The 15332-nt window shown below is 44.6% G+C and overlaps 2 protein-coding genes across 7 annotated transcripts; one reads left to right on the top strand and one right to left on the bottom strand.

Moving 5' to 3' along the window:
- Positions 1 to 100: 100 nt before the first annotated feature.
- PRR11 (proline rich 11) lies at positions 101 to 6528 on the bottom strand. Of its 6 annotated transcripts, none has more exons than XM_017821688.1 (11): positions 5036 to 5375; positions 4507 to 4618; positions 3698 to 3868; positions 3622 to 3664; positions 2849 to 2971; positions 2313 to 2555; positions 2075 to 2173; positions 1452 to 1561; positions 1288 to 1347; positions 1094 to 1190; positions 101 to 830 (listed from the first exon to the last, which is right to left on the bottom strand). In XM_017821688.1, the coding sequence occupies exons 2-11, from the start codon at positions 4614 to 4616 to the stop codon at positions 765 to 767; spliced, it is 1122 nt and encodes a 373-aa protein (XP_017677177.1). In that variant the 5' UTR covers positions 4617 to 4618; positions 5036 to 5375; the 3' UTR covers positions 101 to 764. The 6 variants fall into 6 exon arrangements, with proteins under 6 accessions (XP_017677177.1, XP_017677176.1, XP_017677178.1 ...); XM_017821687.1 differs by having other exon boundaries at positions 3622 to 3722; positions 3756 to 3868; XM_017821689.1 differs by having other exon boundaries at positions 3622 to 3689; positions 3756 to 3868.
- On the top strand, positions 5818 to 15023 carry SKA2 (spindle and kinetochore associated complex subunit 2). The gene is made up of 7 exons (XM_017821690.1): positions 5818 to 5957; positions 9914 to 10003; positions 10749 to 10925; positions 12092 to 12178; positions 13469 to 13508; positions 14105 to 14237; positions 14544 to 15023. Exons 1-7 carry the CDS (start codon positions 5925 to 5927, stop codon positions 14668 to 14670), a joined length of 687 nt encoding a protein of 228 aa, XP_017677179.1. The 5' UTR covers positions 5818 to 5924; the 3' UTR covers positions 14671 to 15023.
- The last annotated feature ends 309 nt before the right edge of the window (positions 15024 to 15332 follow it).

Below are 15332 nucleotides of genomic sequence, written 5' to 3'. Positions count from 1 at the left end.
CCCAGCGAGCGCGGAGCGGGATGCGGGGTGCGCTCCCCCAGACCGGGATGCAGGGACAGCGGGACTCGCATTCCATCGCCAGCCCGTGTCCTGACCTGGGTCACAGCACAGGCTCATCTCTCCACCCCCCCCAGCTCTTAAACTTGACTTTGAAGGAGTCTTTGAGTTGCTTTGCCATGAATCATTTCAGCCTTTCACAGTGATCTGACCCCAGTCAGAAGCAATACACAGTGCAATTGCCTTGTATATTTGTAGCCACAGAACCAAGCTGGCTGTTGACTCCTGCAGCTTTTCCATTTAATAATGTTAGTGCATTAAACTGTTGCTTTTCTTTGAAGCTGTACAGTTACCGTGTAGTTAGTTTTTGTTTTAAAAAAAAATAATATATATATATATATATATAAAAGATGTATAAACAATACTGAATTTCAAACACATAGGTATTTGTATGACAAGCAGCACCAGTGTTGGGAGCATAATAGTCCCTGCTTCAGAAGCAGCCAGTGGTCAAAGGACTTGGGAAATTTCATGCTTTGTTTCCATTAAGAATGAAAATGCAACCAAATCGAGACATTATAGAAACTGAGACATTATGAAATATAAAAAGTAAAATCTGCTTGACAGGGTTTCATAATATCCTGTTCTCGTGTGCACTCACAAATACATGTGCCTGAGCGTGATAAAAATGGGATTCAAAAGGGAAATCCAGTTCAAATCCTGACAACAAATGAAAAATACATTGTTCCATAAACCTACTTTCCTTTTTACTTTTCATCAAAGCTGTTTGCAGCACTTAACCGGGCAGGGGAGGGACTCTTCGGATGAGCCATCTGTCAAAACAAGGGAAGGGTCAGAACTTGGATATCTGAACTAATTGTGACTGAGATAAAACAGTGCAGTCCTCAGCTGACACCATAAAACAACCAGAGCAAGTCATTAAAATAAAAGACATTATTAACCCTCAGATTTTGTTCCTCTGCAAAGTGGAACTACGAATTTCAAAGTCGTATGGACTGCACTGTAGGGAAAAATCAGTAGGAAATTCTAGGGATTTTAAAGCCAATTTCTTGTTCCAAAAGACAGAGTGACTTGCCTGGAATTTGCGTCGCAGTGCCTGTGTCATTATTGGTGTCAACCCAGAGCCACATTCAATGTTTTCTTTATTATTTAGAGGAGTGCCACCAGGACTTCTGGAAAGATTGGACACAAGGGGAATTATTATTAGTTCTCTATTTTTTTCTAGATTAAAAAAAAAAAAAAGAATCCAGAGAACAGGAGAGAATTTACCTTTGTATATTGACTTTCTTCAGATGTTTCCGAAGATCAATCTGATTTTTAGGGGGAGTACTAATAGAACGAAACAAATAAAATATTTTCCACTCTGTAAACCACGTTAATCACTGTTTTAAACAGAAAAATCTAATATCAAAGAAAGGAAGAAAGGATCTTACATTAAGGAATTTGTGACGTGAGCTGATGGCTTGGATTTAGGTCTCAAACTAATACTCTGTAGATCTGAGACTGTAATTAATGCCCTGCGTGGCTTCCCTGGTGATTCTGCCTAAAGCAAGGAAAGAAATGTCACCACAAATAAAACTTTAGAACGTTTCACTAACTTCAAATCTATTTAATACTTATACTCTGAAAGATTTTTGTGGTTTATGGCTTTTATGCTTTTTTTTGAATTATTAAGGTTTGAACATGTCTTGGATAAAAATAGATCTATTAAAAACAAAAACCCCCGAAACACTTTTGCAAACAATACTTCGGCTGGGCAAAGAAAGCCCCAAACCTATTGATAACAGACATAAATCCACAGGAAAGCTCCATGGCCTTAATGTAAAATCAGAACTGTCCTGCGTGCCAGAGGTTGGAGTTGGTCTCTTCATTTCTTCCCTTCAAATGCCCAGGTGCAGAATTAGAATGGTTACGTGAAACTTTGGAAGAGAAGAACTAATTTACTGAAAAAATTCTATGATGGGCTAAGACAAGCACTGCAGGAAAGGCACCATTTCCAGGGTGGAGTTTGCCTCAATGCACTGTCACCTGGTTATCCCTGTCCCCTCCAGTCTACCTTGTCCATTCTCAGGTTGCTGTTTGTCTTCTTCAGCTTGACATTCAGGAGGTCTTTGAGCGTGATCTGCATCGGCCCGTCCTTCTTCACTGGTGGTGCCTGAAAACAAAGGGGTTTGGAAGGGGAATCAGGATTGCCAGGTGACTGACTGTTCACAAACACACACATTCCCAGTGGATCCAGGCCCAAAGAACCCAGGCACTAGGGAAAAAAATAGAGGAGCCTTCTGAGTCCTTACCAGAAGTGCTTTGGAGCCAGTGCCCCGTTTGAGGAGGAGAGGTGCTGGAGGCAGTTTTGGTGGGGGCAGTGGTGGTGGTGGAGGAGGAGGGGGAGGAGGAGGAGGTGGAGGAGGAGGAGGAGGGGGAGGAGCAGGCACTGATGCCAGCAGGTCCATCCGTGTCTGTACAGGAGCACCCAGGACTGGTTTGTGACACCTTTGGCAAAGAGGATTTTCTGGAGACAAAGCTGCAGTTCTGTTCATCTGAAAAATGACATAAATAAACAAGAGGACGTTAAATCCACTGGCAAAAGGAGATGGAATTTTAGAGAACAAAGGTTCTGGCTGAAGTTGATCTGTACAGGCACAAGAGCCTTTCAGGAGGCTCATCAGCACACCAGTTCCCTCTGGCTGTGAGGAAACTGCAGTTCAGCAACACTGAATTGCAGGAATGCCCTGTGAGAACCCTTCAGATTGCAGAGCTTCTGCACTGACCACAGTTCCTTACATACCCACACAGACAAACGTCACCCTGCCCCACCGGGACTGGCACTGACCTGGACTGTTTCTTGGAGCTTGGAAAATTCACTTTCCAACTTTTCCAGCTGCTCTCTCAAAGCATTAAGTTCCCTTAAGTAGATTTGTGATGGAAATATGGTGTCTTTAACCACCTTAAAACTCTGAGCATAAAAAGAAAGCACATTAGTGTTTTCACCAGCAGGTTCTGTTTCCAGAGACATGCCTGTGATTACTATGGAAAGTTCCATGGCAAGGTCTTATTGCAGTCCATGGAAAAGCACAACAGGAAGATACAAAATTTCATCAAATAGTTCCCTGACAGGAACCCGAGGAGTGACTTTCTAAAAGAACTTTAACTTCATCTAGGAATTCTAAAGTAGAATTCACATTTGACCTGAAAAGCTCAAACAATCATTTCCATGCTATGAAAGAAAAACCACAGACTTTGTCACTTTAAATCCTGCTGATATTCCAATTAAAAAACCTACAATTGCACATATGCAGTGGGCACACGGTGGGATTCTTGGGACTGTCCAAGGAGCTGGACTTGGATGATCCTTGTGGGTCCCTTCCAACACAGGATATTCTAGGATTCTATGATTTAATGTCTTGGCACATCTCATTATTCATTCCTTCAACAGTAAACACTAAACGTACTTTATATGTTTCAATACACTGTTTTAATGTTTCAATAAATACACTTTAGGTAACTAAATGTACAGCTCAGCTCTCAAATCTCCCAGTGAATCCTGTGTCTGAGCACAAAGAACCACCTCACACATGGCTAAAAATGGAGAAACACAAACTGTACCTGTGCAATTTTGTTCTGGCCCCACCAATACAGAAACGATGCTGCTGATTCCAAGGGGTTTATCACATTTTTTGCTGCTGATTCCAAGGGTTTTATCACATTTTTTGCTGCTGATTCCAAGGGTTTTATCATATTTTTTGCTGCTGATTCCAAGGGTTTTACCACATCTTTTATGCTGGGCAAGGCTGATGGCCAGAGGGAGCACCTTGGGACAGGTGTTGGGTTCAGAGGGAGATCAACTGCTGACCTGCAACAGAACATTTCAGAGTGAGGCCAGAATTATATTTATCATTTCAGCCTCTAATAAAGTTAACTGTGACCAATCATCTGGAAATTACAAGCAGGAGTGGCAGGTAACAAGAGAGTAAATGTGACCAGAGAAACCAGGAGAGGCCAAGATGCATTTCAATAAAAGGGGAGGGTGGGCAATAATATTTGAAATCTGTTTTTATTCAAATTGCCTTTCCTGGTTATTAAAGTTAGTCATGGAATCACTAAGGTTGGAAAAGACCTCCAAGATCATCATGTCCAACCTTCAACTGAGTAACACCAAACCACATCACGAAGTGCCATGTCTGTTTGTCACTTGAACACTTCCAGGGATGGTGACTCCACCACTTCCATGGGAAACCTGTTCTGGGGCCAAACCAGTGAAGAGGCTTTTCCTAATATCCAACCTGAAACTCCCCTGGCACAACCTGGGGCTGTTTCCCCTTGTAAGTGCTCAGGATGATCCACGAGATGAAGTTATTCCGCAGCACCCCTGCCAGGATGGAGACAGGCTCCAAACACAATTCTATTCCCTCAGTTCCAGGAGGAACTGGGAGCAAAACAACAAAACCCAGGCATTGGGTGAAAAGCCAAAGGTCAAGCTGAGCCTCTTACCCTGGGGAAGGACAAACTGAGCCCTGGGGCTTTGCAGCATCTCTCTTTTGTTTCAGGTGAAATCTTCCCCGGGCTCTCCTTTTTTGCCTGCATCTCTTACGCTTTGCCATTGCTGTTAAAAAAGACACATTTAAAATGAATGTCCAGAGACCAAATTACACACTGGGACAGAGCTGCCACCCAAGAGAATAACGTGGGCAGCACCCCAGACATCCAGGCAGAGGTTATTCACAGCTGCCTTGCTGCAAGCATCACATAATGCTGATAAAAAAATATATCCTCAAGTTCTCATGAGCCACAGGGATGTCTTTGTACCCGAGTAGTGAACAAAAAAAGCACCATTTTATAATGGGCTTCTTTCCCCCTATTTATGTAAGAAGTAAATATTATAAAGAAATATAATTATTATAAATAATTAGAATAAATATATTAATATATAGCTATATTAAATAGTAACATATAGGTTTAATAAATTATAAATATAGCTATAATAAATATAACATTAAAATTATCGATATATTAATTATACCCAGTTTTTCTTTATCCTGAAGCGACAAACCCTGAATTTCGGCAAAACGACGCTTGTGGAGAACGGAGGCAGAAGACACGAAGACGAGACCCCGGGACGGGCCCGGTCGGTCCCTCACCGGTGACCCCGCACCGGGGCGCGGGGGCTCCTCACACACACAGACCTGTGGGGGTGTCCCCGGTGCCGGGGGGTGTCTGAGCAGCCCGGGGGTGTCTCTTGTGCCCCCCAGGATCCGGGGGGTCTTCCGGAATCGGGAGGTGCCCCAAGGCCGCCCCGTCCGTCCCCCCCCCCGGCCACTGCCGCCGCCGCCGATTCAAACCGATCCCGGCGGCGCGCTCAGCCAATGGCAGCGCCGCTCTCAGCCGCGGCCCCCACGCGGCGCGTGTAAGCCGCGCGCTGATTGGCCGCGGCGCTGAGGGGCCCCCCCGCCCCATCCCGCGCGCTTCACCGGAGCGGGGCCGGCGCTGCCCCCGCCCCGTCCCGGGCGCCGCCATTGGGCGAGCGGGTCCGGCGCCGACAATGAGCTGCGGGCAGCGCTCGGCCAGTGGTGGCCGGTGAGGCGAACGAGACGTAACAGCAGCCCCGCTGGGGGCACCGGAGGGACCCGGGGTGAAGCCTGGGGGGGGACCAGGGCCCGCCCAGCCAGCGGCGCGCGCCCCGCCCCGGCCAATCACCGCCCGGAGCCCACTCCGGGCCAATCAGCGCCGCCGTACCTCGGAGCGGGTTTACATTCCCGCCGGGCCAATGGCGAGCGCGCTCGGCGCGCCGCGGGCCAATGGGGGGCGCGCGGCGAGTGACAGCTGGCCAATGGGCGGCGGCGGCTCTCCCGTGCGCCGCGCGGGGGGTGGGGATCTCCCCGCCGCCGCCTGAGGAATGTCAACTATTCAACATGGAGACGGCGGTCGCCAGGCTCGAGGCCATGGTGAGGGCGGGCGGCGGCCGCGCTCGGGGCCGCCCGCGCCGCAGGGCCGCCCGCCGGCGGCGCCTGGCGGGGCGCGGGGCCTCCGCGGACAGGAGGAAGGGAGGGGAAGGCGGGGAGAGCACGGGCGCGGCGCGACGAGGAAGAGCGGCCGCTCAGCCGCGCCCGCCGCTCCGCATCCGGGCCCTGAGCGCGGCCCGCGCCGCCCTCGGCTGGGCGCCCGGCGGGCGCGTCCGGGTCAGGCGGGTTCGGCCGGGCCGGTCCATTGCGCGGCCCCCCCCGCGGGGCGGGGCCTGCGCCGCGCTCGGCGCGGGGCAGGGCGCGGCCATTCCCGCGCACCTGGGGGGGGGCGGGCGCGCCCACTGCGCGGGGGACGCGGCCGGGCCGCACCACGTGCGGGAATGGGGGGGGGGGGGGGAACGCGGGGCACAGCGGGGCGCGGGGGGGCGAGTCCATTTCGTCCCGGCGGGGGGAGAGGGTGGAGCGCTCACCTGGGCTGGACCATTTTGAGTACGGGGGGAGGAGGTGGGTGGGATGGGTCCCCTTCTTTCCCAGCTCCAGTTCCAGGAGTTTTCCCAGCCTTGGACTCCGAACTCTCCCTTATGGAATGGTCGCCTCCCTGTCTGCCCCGCTTCTGGAAAAGTGGGAAAAAAGCGCAAAAAATAACCTCCCAGAAAAAAGCTGTGCTGTGCTTCCCTGACGGAGAGGCGCTGGAAAGCTGTCCCGGAGCAGCCGAGTTCCTTGTGGCATCCCTAAAACCTCGATCTTGCTTCTGTCTGATCTTTTTTTACATTAAAGATTCTCCCTCGGTCTCCCCATATCTTTTCTCTTAGAATTCTTTTTTTTTTTTTTTTTTTTTTTTAAGCCTAGTTTAGAAGTAATAATTTAGAAATACGTTTAGAGGCACTTGGGTCGTATGCTTTATTTATTTATTATTTATTGATTATTATTTAGTTAATATGGTTCAAATATGTGTTTTATTGAAAGTCTTACTTCCAAGTGACTCTGACACGTAAATAGTCACAGAGGTGTCTTTTGGCTCCCTGAAAGTTAAGAGGGTGTTTTACACCTGGTGGTGGAATTTGGAACAGTTTCACAAATCCCAGCTTTGTGTCTCTTTTGCTTTTCCTTCTGCTAATTGTTTCTTCTTCCTGGATTTCCCGTGAGCTCAGAGTTGTGATAAAACACTTATTTCCCCCGAGGTTTTGACACGAATTTCATGGGAAGCTTCATTTTAAGTCTCGTGGAACCAGGGATAAACTAATTAGTGGGGGTTTCAACAGAACAGTGTGTATGAAAATCCCAGGTAATCAATGGTTCAGTGACACCACCACATCTACAGTATGAGATTAATTACAGAAAAATCATAAAGCTCTCAATTTAAATAAGTCAAGGCCAGGTTGGACAGGTTCTGTCACTGGACTTTTGGTACTGTGGACCTACTTTTTTTCCTGGAGTGGTGTCTGTCCAGTGCCCTTTTTATGTTGTACTACTAGTGATCATGCACAAAAAGCAGTGCAATGTTAAAAGGGCATTGGCCAGCAATGCTGTCTACGTTCTGTTCTCATTTTTTGCTACAGTCACACGTCCAAAGTCACTGCCTGAGACCAGGGGGTGATTTGCAAAACAGCTGTAAAATAGGTTTGAGTTTCCTGAGTGCCCTGCAAGGAGCAAAGAACACTGTCCAGCATTCCTGGTTCTTCTCTGCTCCATCCCCAGGTTTCTTTGCATTTTGTTGTTGAGGATCTCAGCACCTCCAAACCCGGAGAGTTCTCAAACTTTCAATATGAAGTTAAAAAAAAAAAGGCACTTTCATTTAGATTTATGAAATACACCCCCACAGGGATGGTGCTCTCACAGCCAGGTGGCAGCCCCAGGGATAATGTACATCCACAGAGTTGAGAAATAAGTGTTTAAGTACATTTTAAAGTGATTCAGCACCTGCAGATTATAAAGAACAAACTGATATCTAGAAAATATTCCCTGTAATGCAGTTTTAAGAACATCTGTCTGACAGCAGTTCCGAACCTTCGCTTGCTACGAGGCAAACCTAAGAAATAAATGCATTTGGAACTGTAGTTTTCAGTTAAAAAAAAGCACCAGAATTGTCTGAAATCGAATTTTCTGCTGAGCATTTTGTTGGGTGGTTTGGGATTTCCCCCCCCCCCTCTTTTGGCCAGTGCAACAACCAAATTACAAATAATAACAATGTCTTCAAATACATGAGCTCCTGTGTGTGTGGTGAACTTGAATATTACCCAGTTCTTCGTGATCCACAGCAACCACTGTGTGAGCTGATGTGTTTTATTGCCTTTTTTGAGTGTGGTGGTGATCCCTGCCCGGAGTTGTTGCTGCTAACGAGTGCTCTGACTTTATTGCACTACTGTTCTGTACAGCGAGCAGTGCAATAGTATTGTCAAAGCATCTGAGAGCAGAGCACCTTCAGCCTCCCTCCCCGACAAGCCCGTGAGTAAATTACAGATTTACACTTCAAAACCTGCATTTTCTTTGGGGCTGTTGGCAAATAAACTGCTTCTGACCCAGGTGGGATTTTTGCAGGGGTGTGTGTGTGTGTGTGTTTCTGGAAATAACAGCGAGAAATAAGTATTTGTGGAATAAAAAGCGGTGATATTGAACTGGGTTAAGCTTTTCATTGAGCACAGGTCTTAAAATTCCAGCCAGGTGATGGATAAGCTTTGAGCTTCACACCCAGTTTTTTCATGTCCTGGATCACAGTAGTAGTGTGGTGTTAGTGGGTTCCTGTCCTTGTGGAAGTCTCAAATTATCAATTTGAATGTTTCATGGGTAATTCTGAAAGCCACCTGTACCCATTGTCTGCTTTCCCAAAATTAATCAAATGAAGGGGTTGGAGAAAAGCAAAAAAAAATTATTTTTTGGGGGTACCTGCCTGTGGAAATGAAAACCTAAAACTGTTTGCTTAGTGGAGGAGAAGAGAAATTATTGGGCAGTTAAGGAAAAAATCCCTCCTGAACTCTTTAAACGTGTGTAGTGTAATGAAATGTATTTTATTCCTGGATTTTATCATGGCTGGTTTCTGGGGCAGGTGTGGGAAGAAGTTTTGGTGGGCAGATGGTGAGTTATGGCTGTACTGGCTGAAAGCTTTTCCCTTTGATTTATAGGTGCTCAAGCTCTTCACCAGATTTAGTTTCCTTTTCTTAAGCTATTATTTGAAAACTTACTGAGGGTGTGTGAAACATCACCCACCTCCACTCCCTCAGAAAGGGGGTTTTATTGCAGAGTATCCTGGATCAAACCCTATTCCTTGAGGCTGTCTGAAATTCCAGATCCTCAAAGGCATTCCTGGCCACTCCTTAAAGAAGTTGGGATGGTCACTGTGGGGTTAATCCCAACAGAAACAGTGAAAACCAAATTAAGGAAGTTACAACCATTTTTAACTTGCTTTCATCACTGTCTCTTCTGTGACTGTAAAAATCACCGAATTATTGTGTAAAAAAAATTAATGAGTGGCCTGTGAACTGGGAAAACTGCCTTTCTTTAGAGTGGAAGTCTTTAATAGATATTGAAATCACAGGCTAAAATTAATTAAGTAGTAATGCTATCAGCAGACTGGTTTACAAGGCAATTAGATAATTCTCTGGTGGCTTATTTATCCCAAGGAGAGAAAAGTGATGTCATCAATTTTATTAGCTGTTAGTCAGTCTGCTTTATTGGGGAATAATAGAATATATTGTGGGCATTAAAACCAGCTGAAAGAACACATCCCTGATATAATGAATAACAGAACCTCTGGTGATACTTTTGGATCCTGAACACTTGCTCTTAATCTCTGCTGGGTTGTGGTTTTGCTAACAGAACTTTGGAAATATTAAGTTTGAAAACCGTTTTCTGCTTTCCTGAAACACATGAAGGGCAAGTGGTTGGGGCTTGTCTGCAGGTTTTGGTTTCTAATACACTGTGCCTGACCTTAAATATTTTAGTTCCAGAAGGCAGAAGCTGATCTGGACTGGATTCAACACAGACTGGAGTATGAAATAATGAAAATTTTTCCTGATGATACACCACCAGAGGTAGTGTTAATAATTAACAATTTTTTTTATTAAATGCATAGATTTTACTGCATTTTCTATGAAGATGGTAACAAATGGGACTGTTCTTTTATCTGGTTGTTAGGTTTTTATTATTGTTATTATTATAAAGTATTCCCTGCATCATTTTTCAAGATAACTGGCCTAGAATGAATTCAAACAAAACCCCCTTGGTTTCTTGGTACAGGGAAATTCTCCCGTGTTCTGCTCTGAGAAATTAGTAGTGGTAACACCTAAATTCAAGAGACAGAGCAAAGGTGTGTTTTAGCTCTCAGATCCAACTTAAACATGCTCAGAAGCAATGACTAAATTAATATTTGGGGGAGAGATGAGAGGAAGAGGACAACAATAAATGACATCACTTAAAGGATTCTATAAATAAGTCCTTGTCTCCGAGTATATTGTAACATACAGCAGAAAAATCATCTTTTTTGTTAGAAATCCCCAATTTATTCTATGCCAGAAAAGCTATTAAAGGTCTCCAACACCATAAATTCCTCCTCCTGTGTTTGATGTGGAACCACAGAGTTATTATGCTGGTTTATTAACACCATCCATGAAAAATGAAACGTAGAGCAGAAACACTCTCACAGCTACACTTTTCACTGTAAGGGCTCATTTCGTGTTCTGTTTTGGTGCCTCCAACACCTGCACCTTTAACTGGTATTTACCCAGATTATATTTTCTTTGCCCGTGTGGTGCAAATGTACTTTTACCTCCTCCACAGGAAAATCCACTTGCTATCCTGGAAGGACTCTCAGCGGCCAAAGCTCGTTACCAAGCGCTGTGTACGCGGATGGACGGGATTGCCAGGGAGCAGAAAGAAGCCATGAGGGGCATCCAAGCTTCTGTGGAGAACACAATGAAGACAGTTCAGGAATTACAGCAAAAAGCTGGTCTTGAGGTAGGTCTTTTCCTTTTAATCCCTTTGTTTTCACTCCTGGAAATGAACAGGGACTTTGAAGCCTTTACTTACTGTGAGTGGTTGGAAGCTGTTGCACAGAGTGCAGGCTCTGGGAAGGAGATGGGAAGATGGTTTCCCAGAAGAAATTCCTGCAGGATTGGAGCTCTTTCTGTAAATCCCAGTCCTCAGCGGTGTTCAGACTGGGAGCTGAAGTAATACCTGAGTAGTGTCAATAATTTCATAGAGGTTTCAGAGAAATCAATGCCTTTGGGCACAGCTGTGTCCCAGGGCCACGCTGGCATCTTCTAGGAATGGAAAATGGAAGGTGAAAGCGATTTTAAGAGGCAAAAAAGCTTTTAAGTGGAAAATGTTCTTTTCACTGTCTGAAGTGAGTAAGTTAAAACCAACACATTGGAACATACACTCTGGGATTGTAAGTTTTTCCTCAGTATGATAACACCCCTCTAGCTATTAAAGAAACCAAGAACACATTTTCCTAAGTGGTCTTCAGACACTGCTTTGTAACATTTTGAGGAGGTTGTGAAAGCATTAATTTTGTCCCTTTACAAATAAGGTGCTTTAGATCAATGTTCTAACAACACTGCCCTGAGGTTGTGTTTTATCTGTCAACAGCTCTAGATAAGGGACTGGTAAGTCTTTACAGACAAAAGGTACTGTATCCTGACTTAAAAGACAGTACTTATATGTCACAGAAAGGAAAATGTATCATATCTCCCCGTGTTCCAAGGATAGGCTGCCAAGAATAATCCTGTATTTGGATTTTGTTAAAGTGGAAGACTCTCCTCTCTTGAGTTATATGTAGAATTTTAGATAAAGATTTTCTTCTACTTTGTTCATTTCCTAAACCAGAGATGAATTAAACTGCTCTGGTGAAATGCAAGTCTTTAAGTTCAAGTGCTTCTTTTTATTGAAGAATTTATCTTACTTGAATAATTTACAGTATTGATGCTAAAGGAAGATTATGGTTGATTTTTTCAGGAATACTTTGCCTGTGAATTTGCTTTCAGTTGAAGGAAAGTAGGAGTCTACTACCAGTTTCCATGAGAAAAGGGCTCCATAAACATTGAGTCCTTCTGTAAATATCATCACCTCAGGAACCAAGGGATCAGAGTTCTCTGTGTTTGCTTTTTTTTTTTTTTGCCTAGAGCTTGCCCCTGTCAGCAGAAGAACAGGCTGCAGCACAGCAGTTGGGCAGCCAAACTGGGACAGAAATAGAATCATCAGTGGGAAAGGTAATTAGGGCACGGAGTGTCAGCATCCCAGAAACCAGGAATCCTGAGTGTAGCTCAGAAGGGCTGCTTTTGTGACCTAATACCTCTCAAATGAATGGCATTTTTCAGAAATGGGATGAAGTTTCTAACAAACCCTTTCATTTTTATTGTACACAGGTTAAGTTTTTTAATTGTTCCGGGTTAATTGTCCACAAATGAAAAATTAGCTTTGATGGAAGACTTTGTTCCCCTTATTTTTTTCATTGGGATGTGTTTATGTTTCTTTTCAGTTGGTTGCTCTTGTTGATGCTCTTGTTCTATTAATGCATGAGATAAAAGACCTTTGGGTGGGAGTAAGGAATGTAATTGATCCAAACCAATGCATCTCAACGTGGAGAGAAATTTAATTTCCTGTAAAAAATAAATTTTGGGATATGAGTAACAGTATGTTCTAACTGCAATGCAGTAGAACATAGATATAAACTTTGTTGAAAAGTAGCTCAAAGCACAAAATTCCAATATAATTATCTGCAAATATTTGGTTTGGGTGTCACATTAAAAACACAATAATAAAGAGGGTCAATAGAGTGTATTTATCTGATTGATCTTATCTTTTTGCTGTGCCTTCTCGCTGCCCACTGTCACAGGACACCCCACTTTCTGTCCCTTTATTGCCAAGGTTGGTTTGCATGAAAGCTGTCCAGGATCCTGCAAATATTTGTGTGCAAATATCTGCTCCTTCCTTGAGAAATGCTCTCAATTCCTGCCTTTCCACCCTGAATTCTAAAGCACTTCCCACCCAGCTGCCACAATCCCACTGGAGCTGCATCCTGTGGCTACCGAGGCTCAGTGGGGATCAGCCCCTGCCTTGTCTTTGTGTTCTCAAGACATTCCCTGAAAGGCAGAAAAAGTGGGAAGACGTTGCAAAGGCCCTGGGAATTTTGTATCAGTGCTGTATTTCTGGCTGAGGAGAGTTTGATAGAGCTGCTTTTAGCTTGTCACAGCTGTCAGCCTCCCAGGGCTGCCTGGGAAGAGGGAAACCATCTCTCCCTTTGCTGCATGTGAAGTGCTTTCAGATCCACACTGGAATGCAAAGGAGGAAGCTGGAGAGGCTCATCTGACTTGCATATCAATCCTGCTGTATCCATTTTAAACTTGATTTTACTTGAAACTGTTGTTTGATCCATTGTGCCGTTGACAGCTGCGAGATCCTTGGTTATCCAGTGGTAAAATGTAACCACTTGTGCAGGAATGAAAGTGTAAAAAAGAATTTCTAACAAATCCTGACGCTTCTGCTGTGTTTGTTCCTAGCCAGGTTGTGCAGGATCTACAGTCCCTGGCTCAGCTGAAGGTAAGTGCTGAAAAAATAAACTTCCCACTGTTTTGTTCTCGTGAAGCCTGTAAATAAAGACAGTAAATTCACTGCTTTCACTCTCAAGCACCAGTCCTGCTTTCATGTAAAGAATTCAGATTTTAGTGTAAGAACCTGACCTCTTAGCTACATTCTGTGTATAGTTCTGGGAGTTTTTCTTGCTGTTGATGGGACTGAAGTGCATCCTGCTTTGTTTATGGGATGGAAGAAGTGGTCTCACCATAGAAACAGCTCTTTTGAATCAATTTATCCCTACTTATGGGAAGGAATTCTCCTGTTTTGCTTTGGTTTGGTTTTTGAAACACAGATAAATAGTCACTGACAGACCAGATTTGTCAATCCACATCAGAGCTCAAATTAAATGATTTTTCACTGGGCCTGCAGATACAATGATAGTTTGGAGGGAGTATCTTCCTCCCCTCCTTCCTCTTGCTGGAAAATCTTCCTTTAGACCCATTTAAAGGGATTATTAAACGGTAGTGGAAGCACTTTCTATCTTTGGCCTAGCTTCTGGAGAAACAAATATTTTCTATTTCCAGTTTTTCACCAAATATCTTCCATTTCTGATTTTTTAGCATCCCAATTCCAACCATTGACTGAGGAAATGCTTCTGACTGTACCCTGGCACATCAGAAGATCTGTCACATTGGCAGACTTGAACTCTTTGTACAGGGGGTTATTTAAACACTTTGTAGTGAATAAGAACAAGTAAGACTTAAAGCCACTCATTAGCAAGAATTTTATAAGCTCCAAAGAGCTCCCTGGAATGTGCTGTGGATTTCTTGCAGGCTGAGGTTACAAACAAATAAGTTTTTAACTCGGGAATTCTGTCTCTTTAACCCTAAGGCTGGATTAGCAAATGACTGCTCTGATTTGAAGTAGCACAGGAAAGCTGATGGTATAATGAGGGTGAGATCTACAGAGCACTCACAAAAATCATTCATTATGTGCTTTTTAGCCTTTTTCTGCCTGTTTGATCCCTGTTTTGGTAAATAGTTTGGTTTTGTCTTACAGGGCAGCACTGAGTATTTCACAGGTGGATGAGATGAGTACGAAACCCTCTCACTCAAGAATTCAAGTCCTGGAAGAACTTGGTATTGTGAAAAGCAGCAAAAAAGGAGATATTGAATTAGTTGTGTAAGTGAAATCTCGGCCCGTTCTCATCTGAGACACAAAAGCACCTTGGTCACAGCTCCTGGATTATGAAGGAACAAGTATTTCCCTGGGATCTAAGAGCTGCCGAAAGTCCACTGTTGGAGAGTTGTAATGTTTCTGTGCACAAATTCTGTTTCTAGTACTTAAAACTGGAGAGTTAAAAACCACTGAGGTTGGCATTTTGCCTTGGATATTTATAGGCCTATGGCTGATGCATTTTTGAAGAGTGTTACGAGCCATGTGACATTTTCTTGCTCTTGTTATTCAGTGGGTTTTTAACAAGTAACCCAAGCCTCTTAAGTGTACTTACATTCCCGAATAAATGATGAAAGCTAAGGAGATGCCATGGATTTATCATACTTTTGTGTACGTGACTCCAGACCCTGTGCCTTGCCCTGACCCCTGAACCTGGGCCCTGACCCGCTTAATTTTCCTTTGCCGTGAACTCCCTTGGGTTTTTTAGAGTCCAGGGAAACCGGAGGCTCACAGAGTAGCCGAGATTGGAAGGGACCTCTGGAGACTGTCCAGTCCAACCCCCTGTCAGAGCAGGAGCAGCTGCAGCAGCTCCCTCAGGGCAGCGTCCTGAAAAATTCCAAGGATGGAGAATTCACAACCTCTGTTAACGCTCTTTGACCACCCTCACAGTGA

This window comes from Lepidothrix coronata, unplaced genomic scaffold, assembly GCF_001604755.1.
Source record: "Lepidothrix coronata isolate B3197 unplaced genomic scaffold, Lepidothrix_coronata-1.0 Scaffold91, whole genome shotgun sequence".
Classification (NCBI taxonomy): domain Eukaryota; kingdom Metazoa; phylum Chordata; class Aves; order Passeriformes; family Pipridae; genus Lepidothrix; species Lepidothrix coronata.
This window is presented reverse-complemented; position numbering and strand designations above follow the sequence as displayed.

Coding starts and splice junctions, on each gene's coding strand:
- PRR11 (XM_017821686.1), bottom strand. CDS start 4,616: ATGGCAAAGCGTAAGAGATGCAGGCAAAAAAGGAGAGCCCGGGGAAGA. Junction 1,562..2,074: donor GCAACCTGAGAATGGACAAG/GTAGACTGGAGG, acceptor TCCTTGCTTTAG/GCAGAATCACCAGGGAAGCC. Junction 1,191..1,287: donor AAGAAAGTCAATATACAAAG/GTAAATTCTCTC, acceptor CAATCTTTCCAG/AAGTCCTGGTGGCACTCCTC.
- SKA2 (XM_017821690.1), top strand. CDS start 5,925: ATGGAGACGGCGGTCGCCAGGCTCGAGGCCATG. Junction 10,926..12,091: donor AGCAAAAAGCTGGTCTTGAG/GTAGGTCTTTTC, acceptor TTTTTTGCCTAG/AGCTTGCCCCTGTCAGCAGA. Junction 13,509..14,104: donor AGTCCCTGGCTCAGCTGAAG/GTAAGTGCTGAA, acceptor CTGATTTTTTAG/CATCCCAATTCCAACCATTG.